The 18,068-nt window shown below is 28.1% G+C and overlaps 1 protein-coding gene across 1 annotated transcript in view; it reads left to right on the top strand.

Annotated features, from left to right (window-relative positions):
• LOC114270475 (beta-glucosidase 12) overlaps positions 1 to 17,469 on the top strand; it is a 33,850-nt gene extending 16,381 nt beyond the window's left edge. The window contains exons 4-13 of the mRNA XM_028211995.2: positions 594 to 669; positions 11,169 to 11,246; positions 12,606 to 12,693; positions 13,095 to 13,347; positions 14,374 to 14,489; positions 15,037 to 15,254; positions 15,369 to 15,400; positions 15,545 to 15,647; positions 15,795 to 15,897; positions 17,112 to 17,469. Of these exons, the coding sequence (XP_028067796.2) occupies positions 594 to 669; positions 11,169 to 11,246; positions 12,606 to 12,693; positions 13,095 to 13,347; positions 14,374 to 14,489; positions 15,037 to 15,254; positions 15,369 to 15,400; positions 15,545 to 15,647; positions 15,795 to 15,897; positions 17,112 to 17,280 (1,236 nt within the window). The 3' untranslated portion in view covers positions 17,281 to 17,469. The remainder of the gene's footprint in view (positions 1 to 593; positions 670 to 11,168; positions 11,247 to 12,605; positions 12,694 to 13,094; positions 13,348 to 14,373; positions 14,490 to 15,036; positions 15,255 to 15,368; positions 15,401 to 15,544; positions 15,648 to 15,794; positions 15,898 to 17,111) is intronic.
• Positions 17,470 to 18,068: the final 599 nt, after the last annotated feature.

Raw genomic sequence — 18,068 nt, 5'->3', positions numbered from 1 at the left:
CTCTATTTCATTCTTTCTTAATCCAAATCTCATTTCTACCACACGATCAAAACTTTCTAACCTAATCGTATGGTAGATTCAGTATTTGAGACAGAATAACACGAGAAAAAATAAATAAATAAATAAATAAAGAAGAAGAAGAAGAAGAAGAAGAAGAAAATTTGAACCTGATTCAATTCGGTGCAAATTTTGAAAAATAACTATAAATAAGTGTAAACTTTGTAAATATTAATAATTAAAATCATAAATTTTTGATGAATTTTTAATAAATTTTTGAAACTACCACGGAATGGTAATGTCCCCCAAAAGAATAAAAAATAAAAGATCGTGAATCTTCCAGTAAGGAATGATATTTCTCAAATTATTGATACATAAACAAAATTTTGGTACAGAATTTTCTATAGAATTATATGACTTTTTGTGGTCCCTTCACTACTGTTCTCATAATTTTAAAAATATCATTGCCGTATCATTCTTTTCTTTTTTTTTTTTTTGTATAAAAATTATGTTTCTAAGTATAATTAGTGTAACTATAACAAGTGTTTGGATTTACAATAATAATTGAGAGACACATGTATGTATGTATGTAACAGGAAGATGTGAAGGTGCTGAAGTTCATAGGGCTAGATGGTTTCAGAATGTCCATCTCATGGGCCCGAGTATTACCTCGTAAGTTCATTTTTATTTTCAATTCAATGCATCCCTACCCTTGATTTAATTATTTATAAATAATAATAAAAATATTGATAATGCCAACAATCATCATAGGATTATTGATCAGATTTTGGTGATGGATAAAAATAAACATTATTAAAGAGTCCAAAAGGTATTACAATGGTGTTCCCGATGAATAAGAACTGTATAATATATTAAGGGCGGGTTTGACTTCTGATTAATCAATTATTAAAAGAAAAAATAATATACAAATTCACTTTTTAAATTTATTTTCTAGAGTTAATGAAGTGTAAGTGATATGATTGGTTAATAATTGAAAAGATATGAGAGAAAGTATCTTAATAAATTGTCATATCATTAAACTTAAAAATTAAATCTAATTTTTAGACTTGTATAATAATTTACTTATAAAAAAATATGTTTAGATAACATGAGTGATATAGTATTTGTAATTAATAATAGATCCCATTATCTTTCATATATGACTAAATATATTTTTTTAAATAATATTATATATAAATAGATTTTTAATCAGATCTACAATATAAATAAATATACATGACAACCCTTGGCCGATTGTGTTGCCTAATTGTGTGATCTACCTATATCTATTGACTGGACACTATACCAACAACAAAATATTTGGTCATATTATATACTGGGAAGAGTAAGTTTATAATATATGCTTTATATCAAAAGCATAACTTTGTTTTTTAATGCAAGAAGGGATACTTGCACTCTTTTATATTATTGTTAAATATGGTTAATAATACTTAAATGAGTTGACAACAAAACAAGGTTAGCTGTTACATACGTGTGTTAATGCATGAAGCATACTACCCCTCTTTTACGTTAGTGTTAAATAGGGTCAATAATACTCAAAAAAAATAATATTAGAATAATGCTATATGTGTTAATTAATGTACTAACTAATATATTAACAGATGATGTAATATAATTTTAGAAGTTTTAGGTATTTATAATTTGTATAATAAGTGGGATCAGTAATGATGATATAACACTAATTGATACACTAATATGTATATTAATTAGTGCATGTAGTACCACCAATACTCAAAATCATAAACCAACTAGGACCACCATGATTCTCTCAAGTGTTTAATTCAAAGGAGAAGGTCCTAGGTTTAACTCTTCCTTGGGAGAATTGTTTAATTCAAAGGAGAAGGTCCTAGGTTTAACTCTTCCTTGGGAGAATTGTTTAATTCAAAGGGGAAGGTCCTAGGTTTAACTCTTTCTTGGGAGAATTGAATTAGGTGGCAAGCACTTGGTCTTTGCAAGAGTGAGAAGGGTAATTTTTATAGATACTAATTTAACAACAAATAACTGACTTTCATCATATTTAGTGGCGTAGATCATTTTAATACATTTTTCACATAAAATATGTTGAAATATGAAATTTTGGATAATTTATTTACTAAGAAATTGGTAAAAGAGAAAAGATAAGGTTTTATTTTTATTTTATTTTTTAATAAAAAAAGTTAACATTATGTGATATTTCAGTGGGAGAAAAAGGTTAAATAAATAAAAGTATGCTAGCAGCATCGATGTACATTTAAAAATTATATAAAATTAATAAAAAAAAAATTGTATAAAAACATATAAATTTATTTGGAATAACTCAAAAGAACATTTAAATTTTAATTATTTTGACATTATCTCTACCTTAATCACAATTAGCACAACTAATAAACAAATAAGAGCTGAGTTGTTGCCAGCTGGATTCCTCAGATAAAGCTGAATTAATAAGCTTTATATTCACTCGGGTGTTTGTTTCAGCTTTTCAGAGCTAACTTATGGCTTTTAACTTTGAAAAATTTATTTTAGACTGTTTGGTTAAACTTATTTCAAACAGCTTCTGATTCTAACAGCTTATTTTAACTAAAAAAAGCTGAATCTGAGAAGCTGCTCACCGTTTGCTTTTGATTATCAGCTTCTGCTGTGGACATGTTAATTTATGGCTATACTCTTAAATTTTTTTATTTTTTATTTTTTTAAAAATAGAAAAAGACTCAAATGGACTATAGATTATTATTATTATTTTTTATGAGAAATGTAGACAAATAAAAAATAAAAATTAATTGAAAAAGCTATTTCACAGCTTATTTAACAAACACTACTCAGTAACTTAAATCTATAATCCAACAGTTACACCAAACAGATTAACAACTTCTGATTAAAGTCATAATCTATAATCTGTTAAGGTATAATCTATAAGCTGTTTTAACAGCTACACCAAACGGGGCCAGTACATGCCAAAAGACAACCAACAGGGCTATGTTTGGTTGTTGAGATTGAATAAAAAACATTCACTCGGTTTGATTTTAGTTTTTAGAATTTATTTTCTAGAAAATTTTATTTTTTTAATTTTCATATATATTTTTTATTTCCACTGGTTATTTTAATACTTTAAGTACTTTTTTTAATTTTTAGACACAACTAATATAAATACACTTAAAAAGTATAATATTTGTAAAAAAAAAATCTTTAAAAAATTCACTAAATACCAAAAATAAAATAAAAAGAACGAAAATTCAATACATTTTTTGGAGATTGACCAATAAGTCTCATATTTTGAACTTGTAATCCATATAGTCCCATATTTTTTCTTGTGATCCTTTTAGTTTTTTTGAATGTGTAATCACTCATTTTTCCGCCACATTGAAGTGCCACATTTACAAAAAGTACACTAAGGGATTTTTTAGTATCACATCATACCTGTCACGTTAGAGTGTTACATTTTAAAAAAAATACACTAAAGAGTTTAATTGTTTTAGAGTGTCACATTATACCCGTCACATTGGAGTGTCATATGTCACATCTGGAAAAAATATACTAAAGATTTTTTTTTGAGTGTCATATCATACCCGTCACGTTGTCATATTTAAAAAAAATACACTAAATTTTTTTATTTTTTTTTAAAATGTCACATCACACCTGTCATGTTGTCACGTTTGGAAAACAACAATACACCAAGGAGTTTTATATTTTTGAAGTAAAAGTCTTGAAGTGTCAAATTATACCGCTACGTTGTTATATTTGAGATAAGTAAATTAAGGAATTTTTAGTTTTTTTGAAGTATCACAATAATACCTGCCACATTGAAATATCACATCATACGTGTCACATTAATAAAATTGTATAGTTGTCCACCAAAACTACCAAAACAAAAAATAAATAAATAAAGGACTAAACAAAAAGAAACTCTCTACTCGTCTGGGAATATATTTTTTTAATAACTTTTTGAATTTTGACTAAATATGATGTAAAAAAACTACTATATTTGGGATGACCTTTTGATTTTTTATGAAAAAATGTGCAAAAAGTAAAAAAAAATGAATCTTTGACTTTTCGGTATAAGTTGTTGACTTTTAAATTTTTTTAGTAATTTTTTGACTTTTTAGCTAAAAAAGTCACTTGCTAAAGGAGGCCTAATTGGACTTAATAGATCAATAGAAAAAACTTTGGATTAATTGAAGTACTTGTTTGTGAGAAAAGATTTATTGGTATTTATCTTTTTGTATTTTTGTATATTTATTAATTTTTAAAAATATTTTTTAATAAATATTTTACTGTTTAGATACATCTAATTAAGTTAAATTTAAAAAGCAAAAAAATTATTTAAAATTTTAAAAATATTTACTAAAAACAAAAATACAAAAATAAAAAACTTAATTTTTAAAAAATTAAATTTAAAAAACTAAAACCAAACTGAGTGAGTGAGTATTTTCCGTAATCCTTCCTAAAGCTGCATTAGGTTTGCCAAATTGGAGGAATTAGTTTGTCCTGCCAAACTATTAACCCCCAATTTCATGGGATATACAACTCGTTTGGGATAAATAAACCCCTTGAGTTATTTTCTCTCATTCATTTAATTTAGCAATCAAAATAATTTATCATATCTCATTACATGTACAAACTCATCCAATATTTCATGGTATAAAGGTTTATTTTGACAATTAAAAAAAAAAAAGTCAACTTATTAATTTATTTGAATCGCATCACCACCTTATTTTATATATATATATATATATATATATATATTTTTTTAAGAAAAAAAATTGAACTAAGTAAAACACAAGTAAGTGAAGAGAGATTTATGAATAAATATTCCTATAAAAAAATATTTTAGTTCCACTATATTACTTAGGATTGTTAATATACACTCTTAGAACATATGTTAAGATGCTTGAAAAAATTATAAATCACCTTGAATGGGAGTGCATTAAAAAATGGAAAATACCTTTCAAGCTCTTTTAGGCTGTGTTTGGTTAGAAATGGAAAACTTAGAAGATTTGATGAGAAATGGAAAGGGAAAAGAGAAATAGAAAGAAAATGAGAAAGAATTAATATAAGATTGAAATTATAAGTTTTGTTTGGTTGAGTTGGGAAATAGAGAAGGAAAATAGCCTAAATGAATTCAAAAGACAAAAAATGAGATTGCATTTTTCTCTCATTTTCTTTTCCCTATATTTTTCATTATAACTAAATAAAAAATAAAATTCTATTTCATTTTCTTTTTCCATTTATCTCATTAAATTTTTCAATCAATATGTGCTCTTAGATCACATAATAATAAAACCCTGTTACTTATGGGGAAATAACAGCGCAGTTGTGCAGTAAAAAGTATGCAAAATCATTAAAAAATATAATATTTTAATTATCAAAATATATATATAAAAAATATATTACACTGTGCAATTATTTCTCCATTATTTATTCGTTCATCTCCAAATCCCAATGCGGTCAAACAAAAAATAAAAATGATAGATCCTTTAATATTTGATAGTTTTAAAAAAACATTAATAATGTGAAGAATAAAAAAAAAATTAAAACTAAAATATCACATGAGATCTACGCATTAATTAAAACTGTTAGAGCATTCAATTTAGAGTTACCAATGTTTTTTCAACAAAAAATGCAGCTTTATGAGGAAGACTTGGAGAAGTTATTGGGTGGCCTTGGTGTATCGTCCTATGGCATATTAAGAATATTGTAATTGATAAAAAAAATAAAACTTATAAATTTAAATTAAGTGATTAAAAAATATAAAAGAGTATAATAAATTAAAATTGATATAGGATATAGTCACATAACCTCTAAAAACCAACCAATAATTTTTTCAAAACGTGGGTGCAGTCGCACATATTGAGAAAAACTAGCGCTGGCACATGACATGCGTGTTCAACTCAAAAAAAATTATAATATAAATTATTTTTATATTATTTTTCAAGGTATCCTATCTCTCTATTATCTACAAATAATAAGGTACTAATCAATAAATATTAAAAACAAACAAATAAATTATAATTTTAATATATTTATTGATTAGTAGTTTATTATTTGTAGATAATAGAGAGATAGGATGCCTTGAAAAATAATATTAAAATAAGTTATATTATAATTTTTTTTGAGTTGCGCACGCATTGCGTGTGCCCCACCGCTAGTTATCTATAATTTTTTTTTTATTTTTTATTTGCTTAACCAAATTTAAAATTATATTTGTACATAATTTCTCAAGATATCCTATATCTTTCTTTCTTCTTATTTTTTTTAATTTAAATATTTTTTGGAATCTTTTTATTATCTACAAATAAACTGCTAATCAATAAATATAAAAAGTAAACAAATAAATTAATAAAACAATACCCCCATCTGAATTGGTTTATCAAAATTTTTATGATACATCATAATAAAGTAATAAAGTAATAAATTTTTTTTAAAAAAATTGAGAAAAATTGGAGAAAAGAGTTTCCATTAAATTTTTTTTAGAGAGAACTGGAAGAAGGAAAAAAAAACTTTACAGTATGCAATCTGTATTTTACATACCAATAACATAAAAATAAATTATATAAAGAAAATATACCTGAAAATATTTATTTTTATATTTTTACTTGAGTAGCAGTCGCTTCCAAAATTAACAAAATAATTGAGATTAAAAATAAAAACAACAATAGAGCCTAACCCATTAAAATCAAATCCACCACCAATCTTCCAACCATGGTTGAACCCATTCGAATCCGACTTATTTGACTTCAAACTGTCAGACAAATTGATTGAATTGGTTGAGAGAGAGATTAGAAATCCCTTGAAAAGTTTGTGCAAAGGGATGAAGTAAAAAGTGAGGGAACAAACATGAGGGATGAAGTAAAAAAATATAGTTGGGCAGTTAAAGTGAGAGAAGATATATAGGTGTGAAATAATAAAATGTGAGGGAGCAGAACGTGTAGGGCAGTTGAGATTTAATAATTTTTTTTTTAAATATATAATTTACAGGTGAGAAAAGCTTTAAGAGCTTCACTTAATAGGTTATGTTGCAAGATTTTACTTTGATTTCCTATTTCTTTTCTTGACTGACTGAAAAATACCCAATTGTGTCTTTACACAAATATGGTGAGGTTCAAGAAAAACCCATATATTACATCAAATTGTATATAGTTCTCTTTAATCTGCATGGCCTATTACGCAATTTGATGAAGTTACACAAAAACCCATTAAAAATTCACAACAAAAACCTAACACAACCTTCAAAGTCTTCAAAAAGTTTCAAAACAACAAATCCACAGAAGAACAGAACCACAATAACTGATGCCATTAACAAAACTCAGAGAAAAATGCACAAAACCCAATACCATAAAAACTAAAATTGAATCAAATAATTCAAAGAAAATGCAAAGAACTCGCCAAATGTCCACAATTCAAAGTGGTGGGAAAAGGGAATGAATACCTTGGAAGAAGGCTCAAAGATAGACCCAAAAATTCCAAAAGATGATGAAGCAGAGGACTCCTTGGAACTGAAAAGATCAGAAGTGAATGAGGAAGATGAAGGAGAACCCATTTGTTTATTCGCGTCCATATTTCTCTATCTTCATCTCTCTCTCTCTCTCTAAAACTCTCTTTGTATACCCACAAATGAGAGTAATGGAAGAGAGAGAGTCAAATATGTAGAACAACCACCATCAAAGAACACCCAGAAGGAACGCAACGGCCGACAAATTTTGCTAAGAAACAAACAGAAAGTGCAGACGAAAACAAATGAAGAAGAAACGGAGAGAGAGATCGCTGATGTGTTTGTGTTTTTGTGTGTAAGAGAGAGACGGAAATCAAAACCGTTTCTCACCAATTGAGTATTGGGTAGTTGATTAAGGAAGAAAGTGGAAAACGTGGGATCTATTTTTTTTTTTCCAAATTACTTAAATTCCATGTGGCAGCATATGGTAGAGGCTTCAATAGACCAAATTCAAGCCTCACTTCTAAGCTAGGCTTCATGACACCAAAGTTGGTGTTGGCTTTTAATAATAGAATAGATGAATTTATCAAGAAAAGCTCTATTCCAACCTAAGGGCTTGGTTTGCAAATTTTAACTATTTTAATTCAGGTTGAAAAGTTTATTCAAGTTTTTTTTTTTTTGAAAGAAAAAGTAAAATGATTATAATTTAGTTGTGACATTTTATCTTATTGACTTTTTAATGTGTTTTGTCTTTTTATGACTAATTTAACCAAAAAAGCCCAATTGCCAAACAAGGACAAAATTTATGGTAAGGCCCCGTTTGGCAAGAGCAAAACGGAGCTTTTTTTGGCTATTTTAGCCACATAAGACAAAATAGGTTATTTTAGCCACAAAAAATTAAATATCACATCCAATTCATAATGATTACATTCTTCTCTCACAAAAAAATTCAAAAAAGTGAAAAAGCCAAAAAGTCCTTCCCAAACCAAACTTTTTAGCCCAAGCTAAAATAGCCAAAAAAGTCAAAAAGTCAAAAAGCCAACTCACTTCCCAAACAGAGGTTAGTATTACATTACAACAATTAATAAGTGTCGTTTGATCTTCGCTTTTCTTGCATTTTTAGAAGCAAATAAATTAATCATACTTGCATAATCTATTTTTTTGCAAAATCATTTTCAATGAATAACAATGCTAATTATTTTGAATGGGCCTTTCAATTTTTTTATAGGTCAATTTATTTTAAGTTAGTTTGGGTCTTCCTTAATTTTTTTTAGATTTAAAATATACCTAATATATTACAATAAATTATAATAGGAGGACCCTTTTTTGGGTCTATTTTTAGTGGATTACAATGTTAATTTTTTTGAATGGGCCTTTTAATTTTTTAATGGGTCAATTTATTTTAAGTTAATTTGTATTTTCTCTTTAATTTTTTTTAACTTAAAACATACATAATATATTACACTATACCATAATAAAAGGGCCCCCTTTTTTAGGTCTATTTTGAGGGGCCCTAGGCCATGGCCTTGTTGGCCAATGCCCAGGGCCGGCAATTACATGATTTATTAATTGAAATATATTTCTGACATCATTAAAAATTATTAATTGAGTTGATGGTTTATTACTAAAAATGGTCATTTGTTATGAAATTAGAAATCTCGGGAAGTGAAATGTAATTTCTAAAACTATAAACAATAATTCGTATTTTAAGCAAATCTTAAGAGTATGTATTTGTAAATATCCTAAAATTATATGAGAAAACATCATATGAAATATGTGGCATTTTTTTTGCCTTTTTGTGTAAACATAAGTTATCTTTATAGATATTTTGTTAAGAGGTTGTCATTAAGTTAAATTATTTTATATCAAAACTTTGTAAGAATTTTCTATTTGTAAAATACTGAGAAAAAAAAATTGTCAAGTGATGTCTATTTTACCTTTGTGTTGGATAGTGGATTATAAGTTAGTTTTTTGGATTATTATAAAAAGATGTGTAAAAAATAAAGAGATAATGTGATTCAAATAAGTAGGGATGTAATAAGTTCAGGAAGGTTGGTGTTTAGGTAAAATTTTACACTGAACCAATAATGTCAGTTCTATTTTATTGAGAATCGATACAGACCAAATTTTTCACCAAATTGCACCAAATCGCACCAATTCAGACAGTTTGGCATGGTGCGGTTTCATTTGTATAGGAATACTGTTGTGCCTCATTTTGTGGTGCATTATAGATTTATTTTTATAATCTGAACCGTACATATTGTAAGGTTTGTTGAGTTCTTCATGCCTACCAAAAATCATATTAATCGGATACCAATAACTATATGATTGATAACCAAAAAAATAAACAAGAAGTTTTTCTTTTGAAAAATAGTATAAAAATATGCAATTCGATCATATAGTTATTGATATTCGATTAATATGATTTTTAGTAGGTTTGAAGTACTCAACAAATCCTACAAAATGAACAGTTCATAAAAATAAGCCCATAATGCATTTCAAAATGAGGCACAACAGTGACCCCAAGTCCCATTTGTATAGGGTCTTTTAAATTTGAGTTGCTTTTTAAATTTGTAGTATAATAAATAATTTATATAAAAATTTTGAAGTAGAATTAGAAACAAAATATAATATGAAAATCAAAGTCTTGACACTAAAACAAAACTAAAATTTAAAACTATCATCCCATACAGCTAAATCACAAGTCTATCAAGTATAGTCAAAACAAAAAATTGAAATTGACATAAACATCTGCTATAGTTATATAAACATAGTAGTAACAAAACTTGACTCAAGCACATATGATTGGCAAACTAACAACTTATCACATTGTCAACATCTATTGTGAAATCTGGAATATTCAAGAAAAAATAAACAATTAAGTGAAAACCAATTTCATTATATATATAATATGAGAAACTTTCAGTTAGTTTCGGTTTAATTTGGAGCAAAATGTGTCTAAACCAGTACCGAACCAAAAAAAAAAAAAAAAAAATTAAAAACCGCATAGACTAATTCACATTAAAAAAAGCTGACCAAATATAACTGGTTCGGTTTGATTCAACTGATTTGGTCAATTTTTTCGATTTTTGTTATATCTCTACAAATTAGGTAATAAGTCAATAAGCTAGCTTTTTTTATTTTTTTTGCTTTCCAAAAGAAGCTGTGAGCTATAAGGCTATGTCATTATACGATTTTGAGAAGTTAGCTATTTTAGTTTGTTGGCTTCTTTTGTAATTGATTTGATGGTTATAAGAAAAAAAAAATGAAATAATTATAGGTTGAAGGTGTTTGGGGAAGATGGTTAAAAGCTAACGTTTTAGCTTTTTTTGACTTTTTTTTTTAAAAAACGTATAAAAAATGTAAAAGATGATATGACCTAAAATGGGTTAAAAGCTAAAAAAGCTAAAAAGTGACTTTTAACTCACTTTTCAAAAGAGGCAAGATATCTTATTGACTATTTTAGTTAATTTTGTCTTTTTGTGGGTTATTTTAACCTAATTCTCTTCCCAAACAAGGCTTATATGTGATGTTGAACAAATTATAACACTTTTGTAATTAATTTTGACGTATGACTAAAATTAACATGCATTGGGTAAATGTAATTAATTATTATTCGTCTTATGGTTTTATAGTTTAGGCGGTCTTATATAACATTTTAATACTTGTTTTCAATTGAAAAGTTCTATTCTTTCTGATTTTCAATCTCCATTTCTTTTTGTTGTATAAATTTTTGGTTTTTCAGGGGGGAAGCTTAGCGGAGGAGTGAACAAGGAAGGTATCGCCTTCTACAACAATGTCATCAATGACCTTTTATCGAAAGGTTATAATTTACTCTCTCTCTCTCTCTCTCTCTCTCATAGTTTTTTTTTCTAATTTATTAGATAATCAAATATAATCTTCTAAGATATGTTAAGAAACTTAATTACAAAAGTTTAATTAGTAATTTTACATCTCAAAATTAATATTTAAAAATCAAAAGTCCTCAAATTAAAAATTTGTCTTAAGCCTCTAGAAAGGATTTGGCCGCCCTAGTTAGGTGGTAAATAGTTTAACTTGCTTCATATAAGGTGTGTTTGATTAGATAGATTAAATAAGGAGAGATTAGAATCCATTAGGCTTGAAACTTAGGACTGTAAATCCTCTAGATTATTTGGTTGGATTTGATATGTATCCCCTATTCGTTTTCTCATGAGATTAGATGTCTAGAAATGACTATTTTTAATGAATCTAATGTGTGGTTAGACGGATTGGATAATGATAAATAAACAAAAGACTATTTTATCATTTTTCAATTGTTTATAAAGTAATAGCAACATATCTTTAATATTTTAATTATTTTTAGCTAGATTAAATAATATTTTATTTTATTTTATTTTTTACGCAATTAAATAAATTTATTTTTTAAAAATTAAATAAATAAAATATCAATAAAAATATATGTTATTTTTTATTTAAAATTGTAAATACATTTATTTTAAAAAATAATAATAATGAAATAATGAAATTAAATAAAAACATCTATTAAAATTTAAATAATGAAATTAAATAAAATATAAACGAAATTTTAAAATAAAACATCAGTAAAATATCTATGAAAAATTATTTTAAAAATTTAAACAAAAAAACATCAATAAAAAGTTGAATAATTTTTTTTTATATTTAAATTGAGACATTTAAATTTTATTAAATTTTACTAAATATAATATATAATTAAATAGTAGATGGTCAAAATGATCCTTTCACCACCTAATCTCATGGGATTGTTATTCCATAAAAATTGTCCCCCCCCTCTGAGGACAGTGTAATTCTACATATGGGGGATAAAGAGTCCGACCTGACTCCATGTCCGATGAACTAAAAAAAAAATATATCAAATAAAGAGCTTCCAATAAATTATAATTCAAATAGTATTTAGTCCCCTAATCCCTTGAATCAAACGCACCAATGGTGTTCTCATAGCAGGTGTAATACACAAGTTAAGTCTTACAATTGATGCGGTTTTCATTTCTCTATTACCCTCTTGCCAATTGTAAAAAGTTAAAATAAAAATAACTTGGGTGGTAAAGGGAGTGAACTAGGGGATGGGCTTTGTTACGAGTTTAACTTCTTTTTCTTTTCCTTATTTTTTAATTAAAATGGAAGCTCTTGTCTAACATATTGTTATTCTCCATGTACACAGGTATACAACCTTTTATAACAATCTTTCACTGGGATCTTCCCCAAGCCCTAGAAGATGAATATGGAGGCTTTTTAAGCCCACACATTGTGTAAGTTAACATCTCTTCATACCATATTAAAAATGTTACTCACAAACTATGCTTCTTTTTTTTTTTTTTTTATCAACAAAGAAAATCTTTATAGATGAAGAAAACATACATTACATATGAGATTATGTCAATAAAGATGGAAAAAAAAAAAGCAAAAAAGAGAACAAAGGATAATGTTGGCGAGAAACCAACACTTATTGCCACCCAAAGACTATCACTACAAAAGCTTATAACCTACGAGAGCACTCCCCAACTATGCTTAGAAAATATTGATTAGAGGTATTTAAATAGCTTCTTGGTTTAAAAATGTTACTCCTAATTTCTGTTGTAATATACGAAGGTCCTCAACCCTAATACACCTTCAACTTCTCCTCACCATGAATATTTACCATTTTGGGCAGGAACGATTTCCGGGATTTTGCAGAGCTGTGCTTCAAGGAGTTTGGTGACCGAGTTAAACATTGGATCACAATGAATGAACCATGGTCTTACTCCTATGGGGGTTATGATGCAGGTCTCCTAGCACCGGGCCGTTGTTCGGCTTTTATGGCATTTTGCCCTAAAGGGAATTCTGGGACTGAGCCCTATATAGTTACCCACAATTTGCTTCTTTCTCATGCTGCTGCTGTGAAACTATACAAGGAGAAATATCAGGTGAATAATAATTAGTTGTGTTTTCATTTTTTTCAAAAGTATTTACACGCCCATTTTCAACTCCCGGCACCATTTATAAGATTCAGTTTAGTTGTGGTCTCTTTTTCTTTTGGATAAATTATTACACTGATAATCCTTACATTTTACAATTTGTATCATTTTGGTATGTGCAATTTTAATTAGATCGATTTTGACCTTTAATCTTAGAATTTTTTTGTCAATTTAGTTCAATTAATAACGCCGATTAGGCTTTTTGAAAGAAAATGATTACTGAGTTGGTTGGTTGAGATGAGTTGAACAAGTTTATAATTTTATCTATAAAAAATAACATATGCCATTTGTGCACATTTTTCATAAAAAAATAACAATTGCAATCAGCCAGACCAAATTGGGACAAAATTATAAATTCACGATCAAAATTGACCGAATTAAAATCAAGAGACGAAAATGACACAAATGCAAAAATATAGGGACTGCCAATATAATTTACCCTTTTCTTTTTCTGTTTTTGGAAAAATGTAGAAATTTTTCCAGGAAAATAATTCTAAAAAATGTATTTTGTTTTTTTTCTTAAAAACTTTTTAATGCAATTTTAAAAAGTTAATTTTATATTTTTATGTTTTCACATAATGAAAAACATAGAAACACGATGGATTTTTAAATTTTTTTTTTTTTTGTTTCATCAAATACCAAAAAAAAAAAAGAATTGAAATTAAAATTAAAATAAATAAAAGGGAAACACCACAAAAAATGAAATTCTCAACATTAAATTTTGAGCAGGAGCTTTACATGTGAGTATTTGGACAGGGATGCTCTAAACCTAAATTTTTTGGTCTTTTTGTTTCTAAATCTTTCAATCTTTCTGTCTCAATGCATGGATTTTCATCTATTGGGTCATATGAAAATTTTAAATTAGTCTAATAAATAATTAGGAAATGTATTTAAATTGAGAGACAGAAAGATTTGGGTGTGTAACTTCCAAGTATGCGAGAATTAGTAATTTAATAGACGAAAGATAAAATGCAGGCATATCAAAAGGGGCAGATAGGGATAACACTAGTGACTTATTGGATGATTCCCTACTCCAATTCGAAAGCCGACAAGGATGCAGCACAACGAGCCCTTGATTTCATGTATGGATGGTAAGTACATTCTCCGAAACTAAATTATAACTTAACATTCTTCCCAAAAAATTTGTTCATTTAACAGGTGTCCAAAGAAGTTGGACAAGTGAATTATAATGTCATACCGATGGAAGTTTTGTACAATTTTTTTTTTTTTTTTTTGTGTGTGATTTTATTTTATTGTGATTATTCTATTTCAGACAGAAACGACCACACTACGACTCTAAATTTCAAAAATAATACTGTTATACAATACAAATCTTACAAACTATTTATCTTCACTATGTAGCATTGTCGGTCCTATTATGTTATTTTAGTTAATTTTATGTTTAATACTAATTCTTTAGTCAAATTTGTGACATTTGCATTTTTGCATAGCATTTTTCTTTTCAAAAAAATACGGATATCACTACGTTCTAGATGTAATTTTTGTTTAAAGATTCAGTTTGTGCATCATTTTCCCTCTGCAATTCAACCAGTTTTTCAAACTGAATGTGTTCATCTTGTAAACATAATTTGTAGTCATATAGATATATAATAAGTTAATGGAAGTGGATTTTGACAGGTTTATTGAGCCATTAAGCTTTGGTGAATATCCAAAAAGCATGCGTAGACTCGTTGGTAAAAGGTTACCAAGGTTCACTAAAGAGCAAGCTATGTTGGTGAAGGGGTCTTTCGATTTCCTCGGACTAAATTACTATATTGCAAATTATGTACTAAATGTTCCCACTTCTAATAGTGTTAATCTCAGCTACACAACCGATTCTCTTTCTAATCAAACTGGTAAGTTCCCAAAAAAAAAAAAAAAAATTCATTACAGTTCTCTATAAATGAATCAAACCCATGTAACTTTTATTTGTTTGTTTCTTTTTTTTTTTTTTTCTTCTTGATTTGCAGCATTCCGAAATGGGGTAGCTATTGGGAGACCAGTAAGTATCAAAGAAACTTTTCTATAAAACACTATGAGAAGAAATATGTCCATATAAATCTTTGTAAGGACATAATTCAATTTCATTTCAACAACACAAAGTGTTAGTTTAATTTTTTTCAACTTGGGACAAATCAATTTGCAGACCGGGGTACCTGCATTTTTCATGTACCCGAAAGGATTGAAAGATCTGTTGGTCTACACAAAGGAGAAGTACAACGATCCAGTTATTTACATAACAGAGAACGGTAACATTAATGTGTTCTAAAGTTGAAACAATTTTTCTTTCAACTAATTAATGAAAATAACATATTTCATTTTTGAGTAATCATGTATTGTCTGAAGTAATTGAAATAACATCTGTACATAAAGTTCATTCCTCGAATCATTTTCAGGCATGGGTGACAACAATAATGTTACAACTGAAGAAGGCATCAAGGATCCCCAGAGGGTCTATTTCTACAATCAGCATCTTCTATCACTTAAAAATGCCATTGCGTAAGTCTACACTTCCTGCTCTTATATATGGTTCTTTAAATACTCAACTATGTTACAGATTTGTTAAGATTTCATCAACTTAGTGAGCTTTGTCTCTTGCTTCTAGGGTGTCTTCAGTAGTGAAATTTGTTTCTTCTTTTTCATCCTCAACCAATTTGTAGCTTCTGGTTAAAAAAAAAACCAATTTGTAACTTCACTAAAAGCTATCAGGGGAAAACAATACAATACACCCCTTTAACCACTTTACAACCTCACTACAAAAAATTAAGGTCTTAGAAACCAAAATTTAGGGATAAAAATATTTTTTAGAGATCAAATATTTTTATTGCGAAAAGTATCGTGATTATATTTTTAGCAACGAAAATTAGACATTAGTAATGAATTATTATTCTTTTGGGACCAAATTTTCTATCTCAAAAAATAAACCATTTTTAGACCAAATTATTTTGTCTCTAAAAGTCAATTTATTAGTGACATTTTCAAAATTTTATCACTAAAAGCCTTGTTTTCGACTTTTTGAGATGACCTTTTAACAACTATCCTCATGACGATAGAAATTGATTCCTAAATGTCTTTTGCAACAAAATATTCACTTTTAGAGACCAAAATATTTGGTTTCTAAAACTCTAATATGTTATAGTACCTGATTAAGATTTTGTCGAAGTAGTGAGCTTTGTTTCTTGCTTCTAGGTAGAAGTGTAAAAATGGCCCTCGACTCGAGGCCTAACTAGGCCTAACCCGACCCCCCAGGCTAGGGCTTGAGCCATACTTTTTCTAGCTTGACCCGACTCGACAAGCCCGATCCAGGCCTAGATTGAGGCCTAGTACAAGGCCCGACTTGCCCAACGCCCAACATCACCTGCAAGCTGTTTTGGTGAGGCAAAAAAAAAAAAAGGTCAAGCCCATTCCAAGCCCAGCCTGAAACCCAATTATCCCTAAGACTGGGCTGATATTTTGGTAATTGGGCCAGCCCAGCTCGGCCCAATCCAATTTTTGACGGGACCCAAGGCCCAAGGCCCGCCTAGCCGAGCCAATTTTACATCCCTACTTCTAGGGTTCTTTTAGTAATGAGATTTGTTTCTTCTTCATTTATGATTCTTTTTATAGGTTTTTTTTTTTTTTTTTTTAATTTTTTTATTGAAGTTGTTCTTAACTTCAACATAAATGTATCATTGTCAAAGACAAGTCTACATTAATTTTATGAATCTTTGCAGGGCTGGCGTGAAGGTTAAAGGTTACTTTACATGGGCATTTCTTGACAATTTTGAATGGTTATCCGGTTACACCCAAAGGTTCGGAATTGTCTATGTAGATTTCAAAGATGGACTAAAAAGATACCCCAAACATTCAGCTTTGTGGTTCAAGAAATTCCTCCTCAAGTAGTGAATTTCGGTGTGTGACTAAAAGTGCTATGAGTTCAATAAGTTGTCTCCACTCTATTTAAATCTATCAAATTAGTAAGGTGGAGAACAACACTTTGGTATCTTCATTTCGCAATAAAATGTATGGCACTCTTCACACAACTTTTTTGTAATCGGTAATAATTATTGTGTTGCATTCGCTCTTTGCTTATTCTCATATATTTTTCATCTCTTTCACATTGAAACAATGAGAACTACAGATAGATCAATGCGGGGCTGATCTTCACTAATTTGGGTAACTGATTTTATATATTCAGCAAGAGAAAACATTGATTATAAAATCAGATAATAAGTTATTAGATTTTTTTTTGTTGCAGGAAGGATATTATTAGGAAATTTGACGCAATATATCATAATATTATTATCACAGAAAATCACAAATATATTAATTCAAGGGATCGAATCGCTATTCCCACTCAAGTTTATTTCAAATACACAATTTTCTTTGTCTTTTATTATTTATAGTTATATTAATATCATTTTGACACACAAATTACACTCCTTGAAAAGATCAAAATTTCAAGGATATTAATGTATTTAGAGCAAAGAATGAGTATATTTGGAATAAAGCAGAGTGAGAATAATGACTCTCTAATTCAAATATGTAAATTAAAAGAAAGTATAAAATTTGGCCTACGATTGTGAGAGAAGTGTAATCGCTATACTAAAGCTGCTATTGCGTCCTCATGCGAAGGTATTAGTGGACAATAAACAACTCCAAAAAGATTCAACCAAAATCACTTTGGATAC

This window comes from Camellia sinensis, chromosome 2 (assembly GCF_055761805.1).
Source record: "Camellia sinensis isolate YWXY chromosome 2, ASM5576180v1, whole genome shotgun sequence".
Taxonomy (NCBI): Eukaryota; Viridiplantae; Streptophyta; class Magnoliopsida; order Ericales; family Theaceae; genus Camellia; species Camellia sinensis.
Note: the sequence above shows the minus strand (reverse complement) of the source record. Positions and strands in the feature narration are given on the sequence as shown.